Consider the following 21,560-nt stretch of genomic DNA (forward strand, 5'->3'; position numbering starts at 1 on the left):
AATTAAACATTTAATATTTAATATTCTGTACTGTGAGTAATAAGTCAGTTTTCTTAAATGGCATATGGAGCTAGTACTGGAGACTTAACGTTGACCAGAAGTTCATTTTAATACCCTCAATACCTGCTTCAGTGGAATCAGATCCCCAGTGCCCCAGTCATGTGCTCATGCAGGGGTCCCCGAGCAATGTGCACTTTCTTTTTTATTGATTGCTTGATTAATACATAATAGATAAAAACACTTGGGGGTACACGTGATAATTTGATACTTTTGTATAATCAAATCAGAGTTATTGGGATATCCATCACTTTAAATATTTACCTTTTTTGATGCCAGGAACATTCAGATTATTCTCTTTTAGCTATTTTGAGATGTATAATCAATTCATGTTAATTATAATCACCCTATTGATCTATTGAAAACGCCAGGCTTTATTTCTTCTATCTAACGGTGTATTTGAACCCTTCGTCAATCTCTCTTTATCCCTCCTCTCTCAATGTGCAGTTTCTTCTAGAACCCTCCACACCAAGCTTCCCTTTTAGCAGCAGAGAAAGCTCAAGTGAAAGGGAAGTGAAGCAAAGCGGTTGGCAAAGAGGGAGACAGATGCCACCCCGAAAGGTGCCCCATTAGGTGCCACTCTGCCATCCTGCCCTCTATCCCCTCAGTCAATGCCTGGAATGGGGGAGATGAGACTAAAATTTGAGGGTTTTTTTTTTTTTAACATAACGTCAAAGCAATAATATAAGTGGAAATCTCCCTTCAAAACATCAGGAGGAAAATCATTGTGTGATAGGTAGATATGACCAACCAGGTTGAAAGTTAAGATCCTACCACACGCCAGGCTGTTGTGTAGTATTTTAGAGGGTGGAGTGGAGGACAACAGTATCTACAGCTATCTAATGTGCCATGAAAGAAAGACTTTGAAATGTAACTGATTCATGGGGGAAATCCCTCCAATACATTTTAAATTATAAAAGAAAGCTCTCAAGACAGGTGGGGAGGAACAACGCACAGTTGTAAAATAAGATGGAATGGAAAAAAAAAAAAAATGCTTCCTTGCAGGTCCAAGAATTCCCAGAGATGAAAATATTAATTTTAAACAACTTGAACTTCCTGTGACCTGTGGTGAGGTGAAGGGCACTCTATATAAGAAGAAATTCAAACACGGTGAGTGTACTTGTCCATCTACGATTTTCAGCAGGAAAATACCCACACAGATAGCATACTGTTTAGGAGTAGACACCTGCTTTGGGGGTCTGCAAAACCAGCGTCAGGCTTGATGATTTGCTAGGAGCTTTCCTAGGACTTGGGACATCATCATATTTACAACTAGGGTTTATGAGTGAAGCATGCAAAACATACCCTAGGGAAAAGGCACTTGGGGTGAAGTTCAGAGACAACCAAAAGCAAGCTTCCAGGAGTCCTCTGCCCATGGAGTCATGCAGGACTCATTTAATTATTGCAGCAACAAACTGTGACAACACATGTAAAATGTTGTCTACCAGGGAAACCAGCCTGAGTTTAGGGGTCCAGGGTTTTCACCAGTCACATAGGCGCCCTCTGCCTAGCACATACCAAAATTCCAGATTCCCAGAAGGAAAGTGGGTGTTCAGCATAAACCGTATCATTTGTGCAAACAGTTTAGGCACAGTGAGCCCTCTTCTTCGTTTACAGTTATAGATAAATGCAATTTATTTACATATGTCTGAAAGTAATACATCAAGATAGGTGGTTCCCGGATTACACAACATTTCAACAAGATCTCTTTGGATAGGCTATCTCAAATTTATTCTTGTAAGAGAATACAAATAAATTGCATTTGTTTTTAACCATAAATAAGAGGGATGTATCTTTAAAGGGCTTTATCTTTATGGATAAACAATTTGTCTATCCATATTGTTTATTACAAACAGTTTAGCCCACAGTGAGTTCTGCGAATGAGAGAACTCTCCTAAAATCCAAATTCCTAAATGCCAATGGCCAACCTTGCATATAGACAATGGGCAACCTTGCATATAGGGCCTCTAGGGAAAGTCTCAGACCCACTCTGTTAACTCTGTTTTGCACAACAATGACATTTTCACACTTTTAAAATTCATAAAACATTAGCCTATGAGGCCATCTCCCCTTTCCCCTATGTGAAAGGCCCACAAGACATCCAACTAGCATCCACTACAAGGGCAAGCACCTTAATACTTGGGTGGAAAATGTATACGTCTGAGAATCTCAGCACTAACTTTCACAGCCCCATAACATCTGTACAGCCTGCTGCTAAATGGTAAGATCACAAGGTTTAGAAGCAGAAGACCTGCACTCAAGTTTCAGCTATACCAAGAGTGTCTGATTCATCTACAGCCAGGTGCTCGGTCTCTCTAACCTTGAACTTCCTTCTCTACAAAATCAGAACAATAATATAACTTGCCTCACTGTATTATTATGAGAAAAAAATAAAATAACAGACATAAAATACTTTGCAAGTTACAATTGTTAAATTACAGAACTAATGTTCATCTGTCATGACTGACACCTCCCCACGACATAGTTCTTTGAACATGAACAAATATAAATGTTTGCCCCACGACTATGTTGCATAAGGGTAATTTAACTTCTCCCACTATATAACATTTCCATAACTACTTTTAATACAAAATAGCCATGAGTTCAAAATGTGAAACATAATTGTCATTTGCTGGTTGAACAACATGGTACAAGACAAGGCAGATGTGGCTGTAGTAACAGCTTCCCCAGGGCCACCTGGGGACCCAAGAGCATGGTAGAGGGTTTTGTGCCTTCATCCACCTCTGAAATTCAGGCTGACTCTATATCAGGTCTCAGAGGAGGGAGGAGAAAGAATTCTGCTCGTTCTTTAGGGCCATCCTTTGCACCCACCTCCGGCCTTTGGAATATAGCAAAATACGTTGAAAAGGTAAATGTTGGTAGTAGTATTTCTTCTCATTGCATGAAGGTCAAAGAAATGTACACACACAAAAGAAAGTCCTCTTCATCTCTCTTCCTTCAGGCTGGGTATGACACCCCTGATGTCTGAGAGGAAAATTCAGACTCTCCTGCTACGATCCTGAGCCCAAGTGGGAGGCTCCAGACCCCAGCATGGCGGGGGCCAAGTTCAGGTGTTTTCACAGTTGGGGAGCTCACCTTGCCTTGGTCTTACAGGAATCTCAAAGAAGTGTATACAGAGTGAGGATGAAAGGTGGTTCACTCCCAGGGAATTCGAAATTGAAGGAGGCCGCAAAGCATCCAAGAACTGGAAGCTAAGTATACGCTGCGGTGGATACACCCTGAAGTTCCTGATGGAGGTATTCTAGTGACAAATGGCTGAAATCAAGGATTTGGCTGTCACGCTTCACTAACACCAAGCTTTAGCAGAATTTCTCAGTGTCCAGAAATTCATCATGACTTCCTCTTCCAAGGTCTCAATGCATGCGTTTTCACTAACATTCTCACCTGAACATTACGTTGGCTGGCTTATATTACAGCGTAATCCTCTAAGTACTTTCTTTCTTACCCTTTGGAAGGTTGGACAGTAAATTGTGGCGTTGAGTCTGCCACTAATAAACTGTGGAATCTGGTCACATGAAAGTAACTTAAGTTGGAGTAGAGGTCTTAAATTTGGGGGGGAGGTAAATGTTAAATACACACACACACATATATTTAACATATATATATGTAGTTCCTGGATTACAAAACATTTCAACAAGATTTCTTTGGATAGGCCACCTCAAACTTATTCTTATAAGAGAATAGAAATAAATTGCATTTCAAAGTAACATTGCTTCTCATATCAACCCCTTGATGTTACCAAGCAGGGACAGGGTCTTTGCTGCAGATGAATGTGTGTCTTTCAACTCCAAATGCAGTGCTTTCTGTTGCACACCCACAGACAGTCCTTCCTCATGCCACTCTGACAATTAAAAAAAAGATCTGCCAGGCACAGTGGCATATGTCTGTAGTCCCAGTTTCTCAGAAGACAGAGGCAGGAGGATCACTTGAGCCCAGGGGTTCTGGGCTGTAGTGTACTATGCCAGTCAGGTGTCCATGCTAAGTTCAGCATCAACATAGTGGATCACCAGAGTGCCTAAGGAGGTGTGAAACAGTCCAGGTTGGAAACAGAGCAGGTCAATACTTCCCTGCTGATCAGTAGTAGGATTGTGGCTGTCAGTAGGCACTGCACTGCACTCCAGCCTGAGCAACATAGCAAGACCCCATCTCTAAAAATAAATAAATAATATACAAAGTAAAAGATCTTTGCTCAGCAAATACTTATTGAACCACATCTAAAGCTATGGAGGGTATACAAAGTGTAAGCCCCTTCCCAGAAGGAAGGCTGTGCTTTCATAATTACAGGCCTGGACAGTGTGTCAGTGTTCTCACAAGAGACACCTGCACGAAGAGGTACAATAGTTCGGAGAAGAGAAACTCATTTCTGGCTTTGAGGTTGAGGACCATTTTGTGGAACTCTTGCACTGAGCTAGGCCTAAAAAGACAAACAACTAGCAAAAATGTAGAATGGGGCATTCTACATACAGAGAAAGGACAGCACGCAAATCTGCTCCACAGTGTGTCAAGAAATTGGGAGTAATGAGGTGGCTGCATTCTCTGGACTCATTGTAGAAGTCATGAGGCCAGAGCAAGGCATTGAAATGCTTCCTTTAATCCCTGGAGAATCATGAAAAGTAATTACCATGAAAACACCTTGAATTTGAGTTAATAGTGGGATATCCAGGTAGGAGTATTTGGAAGGCAGTCAGAAACACTAAGCTCACAAAATAAAAGCAAGAACCCATCAAATCATTCCTCTCTTTTCTTTTTTAGAAAGGATTTCTGCCAGAACCATCAAGCACAAGAAAAAAGGTGATGATCAAGTGACCTTCTGCCAATGTCTCGTCTATTATGTTGTTGATTTTCTATCTCTGTCACCTTACAATCTTTGAATCGACCCATCATTGTAAATTTTGATTTTATAATACGATGCTTTCACAGTTGCTGCTTTCAAACATTATTCAGTGTATAAGTCCAGGGCTCATTTGAGCATCAAAGCATTTGAGATAGAGGTAGAAACAATCCTCAGAAATAGATTAAGAGACAGAACTGAACTGTATGTGTTTTTTAGTAAAGGAGCTAAATGCCATACCTTTTTTTTTTTTTTTTAAGAGAGAGAGTCTTGTTCCGTCACCCAGGCTGGAGTGCAGTGGCGCGATCTAGGCTCACTGCAACCTTCACCTCCCTGGTTCCAGCAATTCTTGTGCCTCAGCCTCCCCAGTAGCTGGGACTACAGGCATGTGGCATGACGCCCGGCTATTTTTTTGTATTTTTAGTAGAGATGGGGTTCCACCATGTTGGCCAGGCTTGTCTCAAACTCCTGACCTCATGTGATTTGCCATCCTCAGCCTCCCAAAGTGCTGGGATTACAGGTATGAGCCACCATGCCCAGCGCCATACTTTCTTTAAATATAAAAGATAAGGCTGGCATTGGAAAAATAAGCATGAGTTTGAAATGCACAAAACAATGTGCCTTTGCAACCTCAACATAAACACTGGTTGTTTTTCACTGGTTTTTCTGGATTCTATATTTTAGAAATAAATATGAGGCAAAAGTTCCCCTAGAAACATCCCATGGTCACTACACGTGATCTAATGGAAAATTCCCCCAAAATGTATATATAGCTATATGTCACCCATGAAAGCAAACAAAAAACATTCTCTCCTTTTCTTTTATCTTTTACTTCCACCACACACACACACACACACACACAAACACACACACACACACACACAGTTCTTCAGGTGAAAATTTTTGAGTGGCAGGTAGAGTGCCCTGTGAGGCTGCTGACCTGGAAAATCTTTTCTTTTGTGGAGAGGCCCTTTGGCCCCAGCAAAGGGGCTGCACAGACCTCACTTCCATCTGTGAAGGTGAATTCTCCCTCCATGGAGGTAGTATGTGCAGTTCACAGACCAGTGGTCTTCATGCTATGTGTATTCTAAGGAAAAATGATGAGATTACTGATGCCTTCCATGGCCTCTCCAAGGCTGGGTATAAGAGAGAACCTGGTGAAGGAAGGAGATGGAAGAACTTCGATTTTCATAAGCTCTAACATGGGTGACCTTGGATATTTCTGCCATACCAGGAAGTCACAATCTTTACAAAGCTGGCTCCTGGGGCTACCTGCTCCACTGGCTTTATGACTAGAGACTCAGTGACTAGGCTCTGTATCCACTGGGTTTTCTGGAGAAAGAGACATTATTTGGTATGATTATTAAAACCAAACATGTCTACCCACTGCCAGACAGTCAAGGCTGATGCAGTCTGGACTAATCCATTGAGTTGGCCATCTCCCATGCCTTCATCACAGGCACCCTCTCTCCATTCCCTGAGAACCCACAGCTCTAGAGGTGCAATTGCCTCAGTTCTCAGAGGATCTCTCCGAAGGATCTATCTTCCCTCCTCTTTCCTTTGTTTCTAACGCTTGTGTCACTCTCAGCACCGTGTGGTAAGTGCTACTGTTGCCAGCTTTCCTGCTCATAAGTTTTTGTTAAACCTGCTGGCTATAGCTGAGATACTCCAGGATAATAAGACGTAAAAGTCCAAGCTAATCATTTACTGGCTGTGGAAGAGGGAGAAACCTCTTGTCCCAAGTGACAATTGTGTTCATTTGTTCATGCACTTATGTATCCATTCAACAAACAACGGTGGAGCCACTGCACAGCTCCAGGTGATGGGCTTGGCCGATGAAATAATGCAAAACAAAGGAGGCCAAAAGGATGAACCTGAAGGATTCTGTCAACTTCATTGTCTTACCTGCGTGAATAACTAATGGGATGGAGTGGGAGATTCTAGGCCACTAAGATACTATACTTTACCTTCGCCAAAAGGCCCAGATTGCTTCTGGCAGGTGGTAGTATGGCCACCTCTTCTATCATTGTGCCTTTGATCACACTGAGTGGTTTGTCTAAGGCCTCTCTGCCCTGAGCTACAGGTAAAAGCTGAAGCAGGCATTGTTTCATCCCACAGATACCCTAGGTCAAAGCAAGCTCTCAAGATTCAGGAGAAAGTGGAGAGGTGCTTACCTTCAGGAGAAGAGCTACAATACTGGGGATCTTGGAGGCATTTTGTCTTCAAAGATGTGTTTCTGAAGAGCTGCAGAAAGGGGTGGAGTTCTTCCTGGGACACCTGCATGGCGTCCAGGACTCTGGGCCCTGTGGTCACTGGGCGCTGTGGAGGAAGAGTCAGCTGATTCCCTTTGCAGCCTCTCTGGATGGAATGACACTTCCTTTTTTTCTTTTTTTCTTTTTTCTTTTCTTTTTTTTTTTTTTTTTTTTTTTCGTAACAGAGTCTAGCTCTGTCACCAGGCTAGAGTGCAGTGGTGCAATCTCAGCTCACTGCAACTTCTGCCTCCTGGGTTCAAGCGATTCTCCTCCCTCAGCCTCCCAAGTAGCTGCGACTACAGGAGCACACCACCACACTCAGCTAATTTTTGTATTTTTAGTAGAGACAGGGTTTCACCATGTTGGCCAGGTTGGACTCGATCTCTTGACCTTGTGATCTGCCCTCCTCAGCCTCCCAAAATGCTGGGATTACAGGCATGAACCACTGCACCTGGACACTTCCAAATGTAGACACACATGCCTGCAGGCCCGGTGAAGTAGGAGGACCAACAGAGTTGCTCCAGCTCAGTCTCCCTGAATGACTTCATGAAGGCCTGCCTGGGGTGTGAGAGCCAGGAAATGGCACTTGCATTGGGCCAAACTGTCACTGACACATAATTTAGTGATTTTTTATTCTTCAGTTAGATGTGCAGGCCCATAACAGCAGACATGAAACAAAAGAAGGGCTGTGGCATGAATCCCTTAAAAATAAAGAAGTCTGTTCGAATGTGGGGTTAATGAAAAATCACACTCAATATTATACCAGTCTTTCTGTTTTTTTCAACAGAGAATACTGGAGTCTCACAACAATACCTTAGTTGACCCTTATGTAAGTATAAATTTCCAACTGTGACCCCAAAATAGGTCAGGTCTTTCTCCAGGCACACTATGTCATGACTGCCTTTCCCCGAAGCATGCTCAGTCTCAGTTGGAGTATGTTGCTGTGTGTGATGAGCAGATGCAAGCCAGGTACCTGGGTCTGGGATTGGGTGTCTCAGTGCAAAAGTCCTTTTGTTTCAGTAGAAATCTTCAAATGTCCTCATTTCCCTTAGAAAGTGAGTATGGGAGACTGAGCTCTAGATCACCGAGGTCTCCAGAGACAAGAACTTGAAGTAGTAATGGGCAGGGCTGGCCTGCTGATTAGGGAGAAGGATCGAATGTTAGAAAATAAAAGCATTTTCAAGTAGGTGGCGTGAATGGACAGGAAAATCCCAAATATCCATTCCAAGGTGCAGACAGAGCTCACTCAGCCAGAAGGAACAGGCTGAGCCAAGCTGGTGAGTTCAAGGTGTGGACTCTGTCATTAGTTCTGCAGAGGAACACACACAGGAAAAGTGAGTCTCTTATGAAGCCCCTATTGCCCATCTTGAGGGAGGTTTAGGCTCAGTGTGTTGAGCTGGTTAGGACAAAAACCATCACCACTTGGCAAATGATGAGGTATGCTTACTCTCACTTCTTGACTGGTGCTCAATGATGTACAAACCTGATTCCACAGGCTCCATTATCAACCAAAATCAAGGCTGTTTAGGAATAAATAAATTTATTTGAGACAAGATCTTGCTGTGTCACCCAGGCTGGAATGCAGTGACACAATCACAGCTCACTGCAGCCTCAACCTGCTGGGCTTAAGTGATCCTCCCACCTCAGCTTCCCAAATAGCCAGGACTACAGGTGCATGCCACCACATCAGCTAATTTTTTAAATTTGTTGTAGAGCCAGGGTCTCACTATGCTGCCCAGGCTTGTCTTGAACTCCTGAGCTCAAGTGAACCTCCCAACTCCCAACCCAAGTGATCCTCTCAGCCTCCCAAAGTGCTAGGATTACAGGCATGAGCCACAGTGCTGGCCAGGAAGAAATAATTTGGTAATGATTTATTGAAAGCCAAATGTGAGGAGTGACTCAATAAAACACACCAACAAAGTTGGGAGTGTTTGGAGTTTTTTATGCCTTTTTTTTTTAGATGCAGTCTTGCTCCATTGCCCAGGCTGGAGTCCAGTGGCACAATCTTAGCTCACTGCAACCTCCACCTGCTGGGTTCAGGCAATCCTCCTGCCTCAGCCTCCCAAGCAGCTGGGACTACAGGTGTGTGCCACCATGCCTGGCTAATTTTCTATATTTTTAGTAGAGACAGCATTTCACCATGCTGGCCAGGCTGGTCTTGAACTCCTGACCTCATGATCTGCCTGCCTCAGCCTCCCAAAGTGCTGGCATTACAGGCATGAGCCACCACACCAGTCACAAGTTGAAATGCTTTTATAGCAGAGGTCCCCAAACTTTTTGGTGCGAGGGACCAATTTCGTGGAAGACAGTTTTTCCACAGACCAGGATGGGGTCGGGGGCAGGGTGATTTGGGGATGTTTCAAGCACATTAAATTTATCCTGCCCTTTATTTCTATTATTATCACATTGAATAGATAATGAAATAATGAAATAATTATACAACTCACCATCAAGTAGAATCAGTGGGAGCCCTGAGCTTGTTTTTCTGCAACTAAATGTTCCCATCTAGGGGTGATGCGAGACAGGGACAGATCATCAGGCATTAGATTCTCAAAAGAAGCACGCAACCTAAATCCCTCGCATGTGGAGTTTACAGTAGGGTTTGTGCTCCTATGAGAATTTAATGCTGCTGCTGATCTGACACGGGGCAGAGCTCAGGCAGCAATGCGAGCAATGGGAAGCTGCTGTAAATGCAGATGAAGCATCATTCACTCACCCACCACTAACCTTCTGCTGCGTGACCCATTTCCTTAAAGGCCATGGATTGGTACGGGTCCTTACCCCAGAAGCTGGAAACCCCTGTTTTGTAGAAAAGGTTAGGAGAAGGGAGAGGGACTCCTCACACCAGAGCTTTCCTTTCTCATTGATGGGTACAACACAGAAGTTACAATTATTGGGTATAGATCGCAACATACAGGCTTAAATGTCTCCATGTAAGACAATCAGTAAAACTCTAAGATTCAGAAATAAGTCAGTGTCCTTTTCAGCATCACTGGGTTATGCATTAATCACTGTGTCAACAATTTGAGAGACTCATGATAAGATTCAGGGACAAGATTTCACCATGAATCACAAGACCTTCCTAAGGTGGGTTAATTGGAAAGCCTGTTTACTTTTAAACTAAACTGCCAAATGTGACCTGTAGATTATCACATTCCCCTTTTGATTAAAAAAAAAAAATCTTCCCATGGAAGCATTGCTGATCAATCTGCTAGGTTAGGGGGATAGATGTTCTTCATTCCTTGTCAATGGGAAGGCTTATTCCAGGGAGTCATGTCCCTCGGCGGGGGAACAAAACCTTGTTACTGCAGCTAGGCCAGTTTGCTGACAACATGAGGTAGGTCATAACATAAGGCTACATACTGTTCTCCCGAATGATAAATCATCTCACTGGGAAATCAGTATTTTGGCCTTAGCCATTGATCTAAAGCAAGCAGAAATGCAAATCATGAGTGACTTAATAGCCAAGAAAATAAACTATGTTTATTATTAGGTTGGCACAGAAAAGAAGTTGCAGTTTTTACCACCAGAAGTAATGGTGAAAACCACAATTACTTTCTTGCACCAACCTAATATTATAATCACAACAACTTGAAAACCTCAGTAGAACAAAGAAATTAGTCCTAAGAGTAACCAAATGAACAAGTCATCAACTTATAGTTGCTGTTGCTTGCTGAATCATCTCTAGTCTTCAGAATTTCATAATTTTACTTTTCTTGGAAGAAGTAAAACAATAAGAGATTTGTAGCATTAATAATTTGAATAGCAGAAATATAATGCACACAAAAATTATAATCAAAAAGAGAATCTGTATACGAGAATGGGGGGAAAAAAACCTATTCCATTAGGGAGCCAACTAAGAAAGAAAATTAAATCCAGGTTCTGCTTTAGAGACTTACTATAACCAGGAAATAATTAAGTCCAAATTGCAAGTAAATAGTAATTTTTGAAACTCAAAAACAATGGTCCGGACTAGAATCTAATAACAACTACGCTATAATTTTCTTCTGAAAGATAATTTTTTCTCTCTTCAATCTCCCTTTTCTGCCAAAGAAAAATCATAGGCCAATTTTATTTGCAATATAAGTTTTAGTCTTGTTCTGTTTGACCTGATTATTTATGTAAATGGCAACAGGAATAGTGATTGTCCATATAGGCTCCTTTTTTTCATTAGACATTTTAGACTAGACTTTTTTTTTTGAGATGGAGTCGTGCTCCATCACCCAGGCTGGAGTGCAGTGGTGCAATCTCTGCTCACTGCAAGCTCCACGTCCTGGGTTCAAGCCATTCTCCTGCCTCAGCCTCCCTAGTAGCTGGGACTACAGGCACCCGCCACCACTCCCGGCTAATTTTTTTTGTATTTTTAGTAGAGACGGGGTTTCACCGTGTTAGCCAGGATGGTCTCATTCTCCTGACCTCGTGATCCACCCGCCTCAGCCTCCCAAAGTGCTAGGATTACAGGCGTGAGCCACTGCGCCCAGCCTAGATTAAACTTTTAAAAGCTTCTTCAGGATAGAAAGCCAAGTCAAGGATGTATCATCAGATCGTGCCTGTACTACTTGTAAGAATTGGGTAAATTCCTCCTTTCTTGAAGTCCCCCAAATACCTCAAAGTTTCTGGGCCTGTCAGGAAGCGACATTACTTAACACGAGGTCAAAAAACCTACAAGGGATTGCAGTACATTGAGCTCCATAGAGAGAGTGCTGGGGCACGTGAGAGCTGGACAGGCACTGGGCGACTCTGTACCTTGCTGAGGAAAAATAACTAAACATGGGCAAAGGAGATCCTAAGAAGCTGAGCAGCAAAATGTCATCATATGCATTCTTTGTGCAAACTTGCCAGGAGGAGCATGAGAAGAAGAACCCAGATGCTTCAGTCAACTTCTCAGAATTTGTTAAGAAGTGCTCAGAGATGTGGAAGACCATTTTTGCTAAAGAGAGAGGAAAATTTGAAGATATGGCAAAGGCGGACAAGGCCCGTTATGAAAGAGAAATGAAAACCTGTATCCCTCCTAAAGGGGAGAAAAAAAAGTTCAAGGATCCCAATGCACCCAGGCGTCCTCCTTTGGCCTTTTTCGTGTTCTGCTCTAAGAATCGCCCAAAAATCAAAGGAGAACATCCTGGCCTATCCATTGATGATGTTGTGAAGAAACTGGCAGAGATGTGGAATAACACTGCTGTAGCTGACAAGCAGCTTTATGAAAATATGGCTGCGAAGCTGAAGGAAAAATACAAAGGAAAGCCTAATTCAGCAAAAAAAGGAGTTGTCAAGGCTGAGAAAAGCAAGAAAAAGAAGGAAGAGGAAGAAGATGAAGATGAAGAAGAAGATGATGATGCATAAGTTCGTTCTAGCGCAGTGTTTTTCTTATCTACAAAGTATTTAGGCCACCTGTACACAACTCACTCCCTTTAAAGAAAAAAACTTAAATGTAAGACTGTGTAAGATTTGTTTTTAAACTGTACGCTGTCTTTTTGTGTATAGTTAACCACTACCGAATGTGTCTTTAGATAGCCCTGTCCTGGTGGTATTTTCAATAGCCACTAACCTTGTCTGATACAGTATGGGGGCTGTAAATCGGCATGGAAATTTAAATCAGGTTCTTGTTGGTGCACAGCACAAATTACTTTTATATGAGGATGATAGTTTTTTCATCTTCACTTGTCTCTGATGCAGGTTATACAAAATAATTGTTGTTCTGTTAACTGAATACCACTCTGTAATTGCAAAAAAAAAAAACAAAAAACAAAAAAACAAAAAAAAAACCAGTTGCAGCTGTTTTGTTGACATTCTGAATGCTTCTAAGTAAATAAAATTTTTTTTAAAAACTCTGTGAGGGAACTGTGTAGACGAGGTACCAGGTCGGTCTTCTTCCATGTCTATTGGCTCTACAAAGCCAATCTCAATCCCTCAAAACAGTGTTGTCATACTTGAAAATACAATACTCTAGTCAAAGCCTTGGTAAAATAATCAGTGTTTCCAATCTGTCCTGTTACAAAAGAAACAGATTATTATTGAACTTATGCAAATAACCATTGCCATAAGAATGTTTTCTTGAGTAATCAAAAACGTAGTAAAGACAATACAGGAATTATCTTAATAAAAATAAGTTTTGGGTCAGGCGCGGTGGCTAACACCTGTAATCCCAGCACCGTGGGAGGCCAAGGCAGGCGGATCACCTGAAGTCAGAAATTTGAGACTAGTCTGGTCAACATGGTGAAACTCTGTCTCTACTAAAAATACACAAAAAATTAACCAGGCATGGTGGTATGTGCCTGTAGTCCCAGATACTCAGGAGGCTGAGGCAGGAGAATCGCTTGAGCCCAGAAGGCAGAGGTTACAGTGAGCCAAGATTGCACCACTGTACTCTAGCCTGGGCAACAGAGTGAGACTCCATCTCAAAAAAAAAAAAAAAAAAAAGTTTTAAAAAGAAAGATTTTAGAATTAAAAATCAGTATCTCTTTTAATTTTATTAAAAGCAAAGCAATATTTTAAGCAAATCTTGTTCTAACATAGGGGACCAAATTTTTTGTTTTTTATCAGTGTAGTTTTAATATCAAATCTCAATCTTTAGAAAGACTTATAATTTCCTTTTCATTGTAGCTAACTTGATCATACACAAAATTTATTTCATTCACAAACCTTATTATGACTTAGACTGTTTATGAAATGCTTGGACTTTTTGCTTTTGTACTTTCTTAAATAACTAGACATTTTACTTTAGAACAAAAAATTTACCATACAAGACTTTTTTCTCATGTAAAATTATTCTCTTTTAACCTATCTTACCAAAAATATTCATAACTTTTTTCACTTTTCTCTCTCCTTCTCACTGGTTCCTTTCTATATTGCTCCTTATTTTAAAACAACCTTAAATAACCCCTGAATTAAACACAATTACTTTTTCTCAGTAAAGAACATATTTTTATGCCTTCTTATAATTTTCTGTCATTAAAAACACATCTTACTTTTTTGACACATTTTAAATGTAGAATTATATATATTAATTAGAATGTTTAAACTTTCAGTAACTTTAAATTTTATTAAAAACCTAGGAAACAAGAAATCTTGAACTGTCTGTCACATGACAGTATCTTACAAATGAGAACTCTGTTATAATTTTTAAAAACATTTTCCCATAACAAAAACATTTTTTATCTTAATTGGAATTGACCTAGATGTTTAATGAGCATCTGTTTTTGAGTTTAATTTAGCAAAACTTTAAGATCATAAATTACATTAAAAGTTTATATATGTCTATCCCATTTACATTTACTTTATTTATTTTTAACAGTTTACCTAGATTACTTATGAAAACTGATATATTAGACAAAGCTAGTCATCAAGTTATTTTCCTGTCAACCAATTTTATAGCCTGTGAATATCAGATGTTCACTTAAGAAAGAACCTTAAAGTTAAATATATGAGTATTTTGCTGATAACTCAGAAGATAGTTGTTTTTATTAAAGCAAAAATATTTAATCAGTCATACTTATCAAAAGATTTATTCAAGTCATGTGAACTTAGATATTTGGGACTACTAATTCCTGAGCATTAATGTATTTATAAGTCAGTCTGGTACTACATAGAGATTTTATAGCTCTGCTTTTAAAATTCTGGTCATGAATCAGGTAAATTTCACCAGTTTAAAAGGAGAGTTGAATTAAATTGTGCCTTTCAAAATGGTACAAGTTAAAGTTATCTGTCCTGCATGACCGAAGCCCTTACTGAGTGTAGCAAATTTATATCTCAAAGCACAGAGAAAGAATTTAATCCTTCCGTAAGGCTAATGAAGTTTTACATCTCCAAGGGACTGTGAAGTCCAGTAGGGCATTTAAAGGGTATTATCTGATATCAGATAAAGGGTTTAATTGGGTTTACTTCCACTTTAATGGGGGTGGTTGAATACGTTTTACCAATGTCAGCAGGAGATTGGGAGCATAAATGATCCAGCAAAACTTGCAATAACTCATCAGTGTCATTCGTCAGTCTTGTGTCAGAAAAAAAATGTTGGTGATAATTGTGATCATTTTAATTGTTTTATTTTCAATCTTTAGTTGTTCTGTTTGCTCCTCCTGTTGCAAATGTAAATACGTTTTCCCCCTTTTGAGAGAAGGAAATGTGTGTATTGTGACATTGCAAAAATCTCTACCTAAGAGACAGATGGGAGCCAAGAGGACAAGTAGAAAGGAATAAATTCATTTAAGGAAGAATATGAAGGCACAGGGGTAGAAGGAGGAGAAGCAATTGGAATGAAAGGGAGAAAGCTTTTGAAATCTTTTTCAAATCAGAAATAGTGTGAGATAGCCTTTTGCTTATCTCTTCAATGAAGGCCATTTTTTTCCCCCAGGATTTCTTTTAGGAGCATCTCACTGCTATTGGAAGTAAGTCAATTTGTCTGGTTCTAAAACCAGATTCTTCCAATTGTGCATGGCAATACATCAGCTTAGGCATTTTCAAAAGATCCCCATTTTGGCCAGTGCTGCTTATGACCATCCTGGGTTACATGGGTGCACTTATCTAAGTACTTGCAAGAAGAAGGACCCTAAGTGTTACATACCAAACCAGCTGGTGCTGTTTCCCATCTTGGTTGTTTTGAGTGAGACAAGTAATGGAGTGGATCAAGTGTGGTGGTTTTAAATTTTTGTTCCCCAAAATTTCACTCAATAGGCTGAAAAGATTCTCTTACATGTCTCTGATTCCAGAGTCACCTCCAAAGAAGTTTCAGGGTATTCATGGGCAAGAGATAATCAGTTTTTATGAAGCCTGCCAGCTGAGCAAAAAGTTAACAGTGTGGGGATTTTCCTGTGAGACTGCTCCATGTTGTGGGGGGTATGCCCTGACACCTTTGCTATTTTGGGTTTCCTAAAAACCACTTGGTTGTAGACAGAGAAGTTTTCTTAACTTCAGAGCAAGAGTGCCCTCCCTCATGCACTCAAAAAGGAGAAAGCTAAGGAAAGGTTGTCCCATTGAAAACCTTGAGAGAAACAATTCACAGAGCTCCCATTTTATGCTAGCCTAGGATTCAACAAAAACTCCTGTCTAGTCAAGGAGAAAACCAGCTTCGAAAAAACAGAACTTCCACTATGATGAGAAGTTCATTTATTTTGGAAGGAAGTCATCTGCAACACCCAGCCAGGGCATCCAAGTTCAGGAACACAATGTGTTATGTGTTCATTACCAGTACCTGCGCAAAGGTCGGAAGCCACTCTACGTGGTCCAGGGAGGTCACTCCAAAATTCTGCCAACTACACCAGAATGTTGACCAAAATTAAGCCTGTTGAGAAAGAAATAATTTGAAAATGGTTTATTGAAAGCCAAATGTGAGGATCAATCCAAGAAAACACACCAACAAAGTTGAGAGTGTTCCAGAGTCTGTTACAAGTTGGAATGATTTTATAGGTAGAGTCAGGAGAAGGAAGAGGGACTCCTCACACCAGAATTGTCCTTTCTCATTGAAAGATACAATAGAGAGGTTACAATCATTGGATACAGATTGCAACATACAGGCTCAAATGTCTTCATGCAAGACAATCAGTAAAATTTTATGATTCAGAAATAAGTCAGCACCCTTTTCAGGGTCAGTGGGGTATGCATTAATCAGTGTGCCAACAACTTGAGGATCTCATCATGAGATTCAGGAACAGGATTTCACCACGAATCACAAGACCTTCCCAAGGTAGGTTCATTTGGAAGCCTGTTTACTTTTAAATTAAAATGTCAAAAGTGGTCTGTAGGTTTTCGCTATCCTTTCTCGGCTTGCCATGTGGATGCAGAGAAAAGGGGGTCAGCCATACTTGAAACTTACCCAATTGTCCCATAGAACTGATGTTTATAGTTTCTTTTGAATAAACGTGAAACTTGACCCCCCATTTTGAAACCTCAGAAAGTTCCATTTGTCTTATCTGAGGCCCTTTCTCAGGAAACCAACCATCAGGCCTCTCAGACTGTATCACGGAGCTGAAATACACCAGGTCACCACATCTGGACAATGCAATCCAGATAACTCACCCTCAATGGCTGCCTAACTGACTACCTGCTTCTTGTTGACATATTCCTCTTCTTTACCCCTAATTCCTGCTTTGCTGCATGTAGTTATATTTCTTCCCTATAAACCCCTAATTTTAGTCAGTTACAGAGATGGATATGAGACTGATCTCCCATCTCCTCAGCTGCAGCACCTGATTAAAGCCTTCTTCCTTGGCAATACTTGTTGTCTCAGTGATCGGCTTTCTGTGCAGTGAGCAGCTGGATCTGGATCAGGGTGTTTCAACAACAGATTTTGGTTTCCTGACAGTAAACATGTTGTTTGTGGCTTGGCTGCCATGGGCCACGAGTCTCAGAGGCCCTCCTAAGCAGCTGCCCACCCAGTTTTGACTGGAGGTGAGTTTTGGATTCTCTCTGGCCCTGCTGCTATGTGCCCAAACCACATTCCTGATTGCCTAGGAAGAATAGCCTTTGAAATTCTACATCTGCATCTGGATAGATTAGTGTCCTTTGTGGGCCCAGAGGCAATATCTGCTCTTCTCTACTGGGGAACATTTTAAAGGAATTTCCATTTGCAGGTTGAAAAATCCCAAATGACTGAGAAAGGGAAGCATCCTGACTGTTTTGATGTGGACTTTCTTGATGGCTTGTTTGTAATTGTGTGTGCATTCCAGCAACTGAGTGTTCATTGCAGGTACCAGAGAGTGGGATTGGCTCCTCTTGATTTGGGAAATTCCAAAGGAATTTCTGTTTGCAGGTTGAAAAAGCCCAACCGATGCCTGACTACTTTAGTTGGGACAGTCTTGCGGCTTGTTTGTTGTGGCAGCAGATGGATCATTGTGTTTTGGTGATTGTGTGTGTGTCAATATAGTCATGGTAAATTAGATTTTGATAAACTGATATTCTTTCATAATACTGTTTTCCCCAATATTCTTTGGAATCTGGAGTTTATTCTTAAATGAGAAAGTGGGATGGAGTTCCATGTAACCAGGCTTTTAAGCTGCTATTCTAAGCAGAGTTGGTCCTGCTTAGTATGTGATGTTCTCCTTTAGTGCTCTTTGGCCCCAGTGTTCTATTTTTTTTTTTTTAAACAGAGTCTCACGCTGTCACCCAGGCTGGAGTGCAGTGGTATGATCTCGGCTAACTGAAACCTCTGCCTCCCAGGATCGAGCTATTCTCCTTCCTCAGCCTCCCGAGTAGCTGGGACTATAGGCGGCACACCACCACGCCCAGCTAACTTTTTTTTTTTTTTTTTTTTTGAGACGGAGTCTCGCTCTGTTGCCCAGGCTGGAGTACAGTGGCACGATCTCTGCTCACTGCAAGCTCTGCCTCCCGGGTTCACGTCATTCTCCTGCCTCAGCCTCCTGAGTAGCTGGGACTACAGGCGCCTGCCACCACTCCTGGTTAACTTTTTGTATTTTTTTTTTTTTAGTAGAGATGGAGTTTCACCATGTTAGCCAGGATGGTCTTGATCTCTTGACCTCATGATCTGCCCACCTCAGCCTCCCAAAGTGCTGGGATTACAGGCATGAGCCACTGGCACCCAGCCCCAGTGTTCTACTTTTGTAAAAAAATTTTTTTTTACTTTATTTTTTTGAGACAGTCTCGCCCTGTTGCCCAGGTTGGAGAGCAGTGGTGCCATTTTGGCTCACTGCAACCTCCACCTCCTGGGTTCAAGGGAGTCTCCTGCCTCAGCCTCCCAAGTAACTGGGATTACAGGCACCCGCCACCATGCCCAGCTAATTTTTGTATTTTTAGCAGAGACAGTTTCATCATGTTGCCCAAACTGGTCTCAAACTCCAACTTCAAATGATCCACCTGCCTCAGCCTCCCAAAATGCTGGCCCCAGTGTTCTTTGGAGTCTGGGGAGATTTGGACTTTAAAAATCAAACTGCCATGAAAACTGCTTCACCCAAAATTTTGGTTCACAGCTTTCACTGGATAACCTATCAGGGCAAAGTTTAGCCATGTGAACATGTTTGTAGACTGGTGAGTTTGTATTGCTATCTCACAGCTATAATTCTGAAGTAAAAGCAACTAGATCTTTGTTTGTGCGTATACATGTTTAGATGTGTTTATGTATATGTACCTTTGTTATGTTATATGTTATGCCAGCAAATCGGCTTATTGAAAAAAAGTGCTGGCCAGGCATGGTGACTCACGTCTATAATCCCAGCACTTTGGAAGGCCAAGGCGGGTGGATCACTTGAGTTTAGACATTCGAGACCAGCCTGGGCAACATGGTGAAACCCAATTTCTATTAAAAAAATAAATAAATAAATAAAAACAAAAGAGTATTCATTAAGTAAGTTCAAAGTTTTTTTCAAGTTCATATGACTTAAGAAAATCTTTAATAAACAATCTGGCTTTACAATTATTGGTAAAATAGGCCAGATGTGGTTGCTCACACCTGTTATCCCAGCACTTTGGGAGGCCAAGGCAGGCGGATCACCTGAGGTCAGAAGTTTGAGACCAGCCTGGCCAACATGGAGAAAGCCTGTCTCTATTAAAAATTTAAAAATCAGCTATGCATGGTGGCGGGTGCCTGTAATCCGAGCTACTTGGGAGGCTGAGTCAGAAGAATCACTTGAATCTGGGAGGTGGAGGTTGCAGTGAGCTGAGATCATGCCATTGCAATGTAGCCTGAGTGACAAGAGTGAGACTCCACCTCAAAAAATAATTATTGGCAAAATAAAAATAGAAATGTCTTCAGAATTGTCAGCATATATTTCTGTCTGGGTTTTATGTTTGTCTCTGCTAGATATTTTGAGGTGACAGAGTTTGGCACAGAAGGTTATAAAACTGCAAACCAGCGGGTGTGGTCACTCATGCCTGTAATCCCAGCACTTTGACAGGCCGAGGCGTGTGGATCACCTGAGGTCAGGATTTTGAGACCAGCCTGACCAACATGGTGAAACCCTGTCTCTACTAAAAATACCAAAAAAGAAAATTAGCTGGGCATGGTGGCAGGTGCCTATAATGCCAGCAACTCAGGAGGCTGGGGCAGGAGAATCACTTGAACCTGGGGGGCAGAGGTTGCAGTTAGCAAAGATCGCACCATTACACTTCAGCCTAGGCAACAAGAGTGAGAGTCCATCTCAAAAAAAAAAAGTATAAACCCAGCCAAAACAAAATGATCTTTCTTTTAATAAGCAAGACTGATTTAATGTTGTTGATTTAATGAAAACAGTTGAATCTTCTGGGTTATTGGTGAAAATACCCATGTAGTTAATTTAAAGTTCTTACTTAGGTGAACATTTGATATTCACAGGTTATAAAATGGTTAACAAGGAAATGATGCATAATCTCAGAAACTACTAAAAATAAATAAAATATAAATGGGTAAGTGCTATAGATAAAGTTTTTGTGTAATTTAAAATCTTAAAGTCATTTTGGATGCTCATTGGATGTCTGGTAATTTCCAATTAAGTAAAGGTTATGATATGGGGAAACATGTTTCTAAAAATTGTGGAATGTTTCTCATCTCTAAAATGCTAGTATCTGAAAGGCAACTCAGGATTTCTTGCTTCCTAGGTTTTCACTAAAACTTAACATTACTAAGGACAAGAATTCTAGTTAATATGTAATTCTGTATATGAAATGTGCCAAAGAAGATGTGTTTTTATTGAGAAAAAGAATAATTTTGTCTAATTCAGAGGTTATCTGAAGGCTACTTCAAATTATGGGCTTGAAAAGATTATTTATGAAACAAGGTAAAAAGGAACCAGTAAGTAGAGGAGAGAGATGTAAAGAGAGTTATGGATATCAAGATGTAATTTGGGTAAGGAAGGTTACAAAGAAAAGATAATAATTTTGCATGAGAAAGGATCTTGTATGGTAAATTTTTGTCCTAAAGTAAAATGACTTGTTACTTTTTTACAAGAAAGAAAAAGAAAATTTAGGACAAAACAGAAAGTTCAAGCACATCATAGATGGTCTGTGTAAGCCATAGGTAGTTTTTTTCCATTTCTCTATGTGTCTGTCTTCATGATCATACAGAAAAAAACAGTAAGTTGAAAAAGTTAACGTAATAAAATATTATTTAAAACCTGATAGAAAATTGGAGAAACTTGACTAATTAACATTGCTCATAGTTAAAGCTCTTAGTCTTGATGAAGGTGAATTAGTAAATTAAGAAGTGTTGTGAAGAAATACATTGGCACTCCAAGATAGCCAAATAGGAACAACTCCAGTCTGAAGCTCCCGGCAAGATTGAAGCAGAAGATGGGTAATTCCTGCATTTCCAACTGAGGTACCTGGTTCATCTTATTGGGACTGGTTGGACACTGGATGCAGACCACAGAGGGTGAGCTGAAGCAGGGTGGGGCGTCACCTCACCTGGGAAGCACAAGTGATTGGGGGATTTCCCTTTCTTAGCCAAGGGAAGCCGTGACAGACTATCAGTCTGGTTAACG

General features: G+C 40.8%; 1 protein-coding gene across 6 annotated transcripts in view; it reads left to right on the plus strand.

The window, feature by feature from the left end:
- Positions 1-21,560, plus strand: part of SP100 (SP100 nuclear antigen) — a 122,046-nt gene that overhangs the window by 83,515 nt on the left and 16,971 nt on the right. For 4 of the 6 annotated variants that reach the window (XM_023193843.3, XM_023193844.3, XM_023193846.3 and 1 more), the window contains 4 exons: positions 1,063-1,167; positions 3,172-3,314; positions 4,831-4,869; positions 7,949-7,990. In XM_023193843.3, the coding sequence (XP_023049611.2) occupies positions 1,063-1,167; positions 3,172-3,314; positions 4,831-4,869; positions 7,949-7,990 (329 nt within the window). Of the gene's footprint in view, positions 1-1,062; positions 1,168-3,171; positions 3,315-4,830; positions 4,870-7,946; positions 7,991-12,003; positions 12,924-21,560 lie in introns of those variants that run through there. The other 2 variants (XM_023193847.3, XR_002726682.3) reach the window with 2 other exon arrangements.

This window comes from Piliocolobus tephrosceles, chromosome 11, assembly GCF_002776525.5.
Source record: "Piliocolobus tephrosceles isolate RC106 chromosome 11, ASM277652v3, whole genome shotgun sequence".
NCBI lineage: Eukaryota > Metazoa > Chordata > Mammalia > Primates > Cercopithecidae > Piliocolobus > Piliocolobus tephrosceles.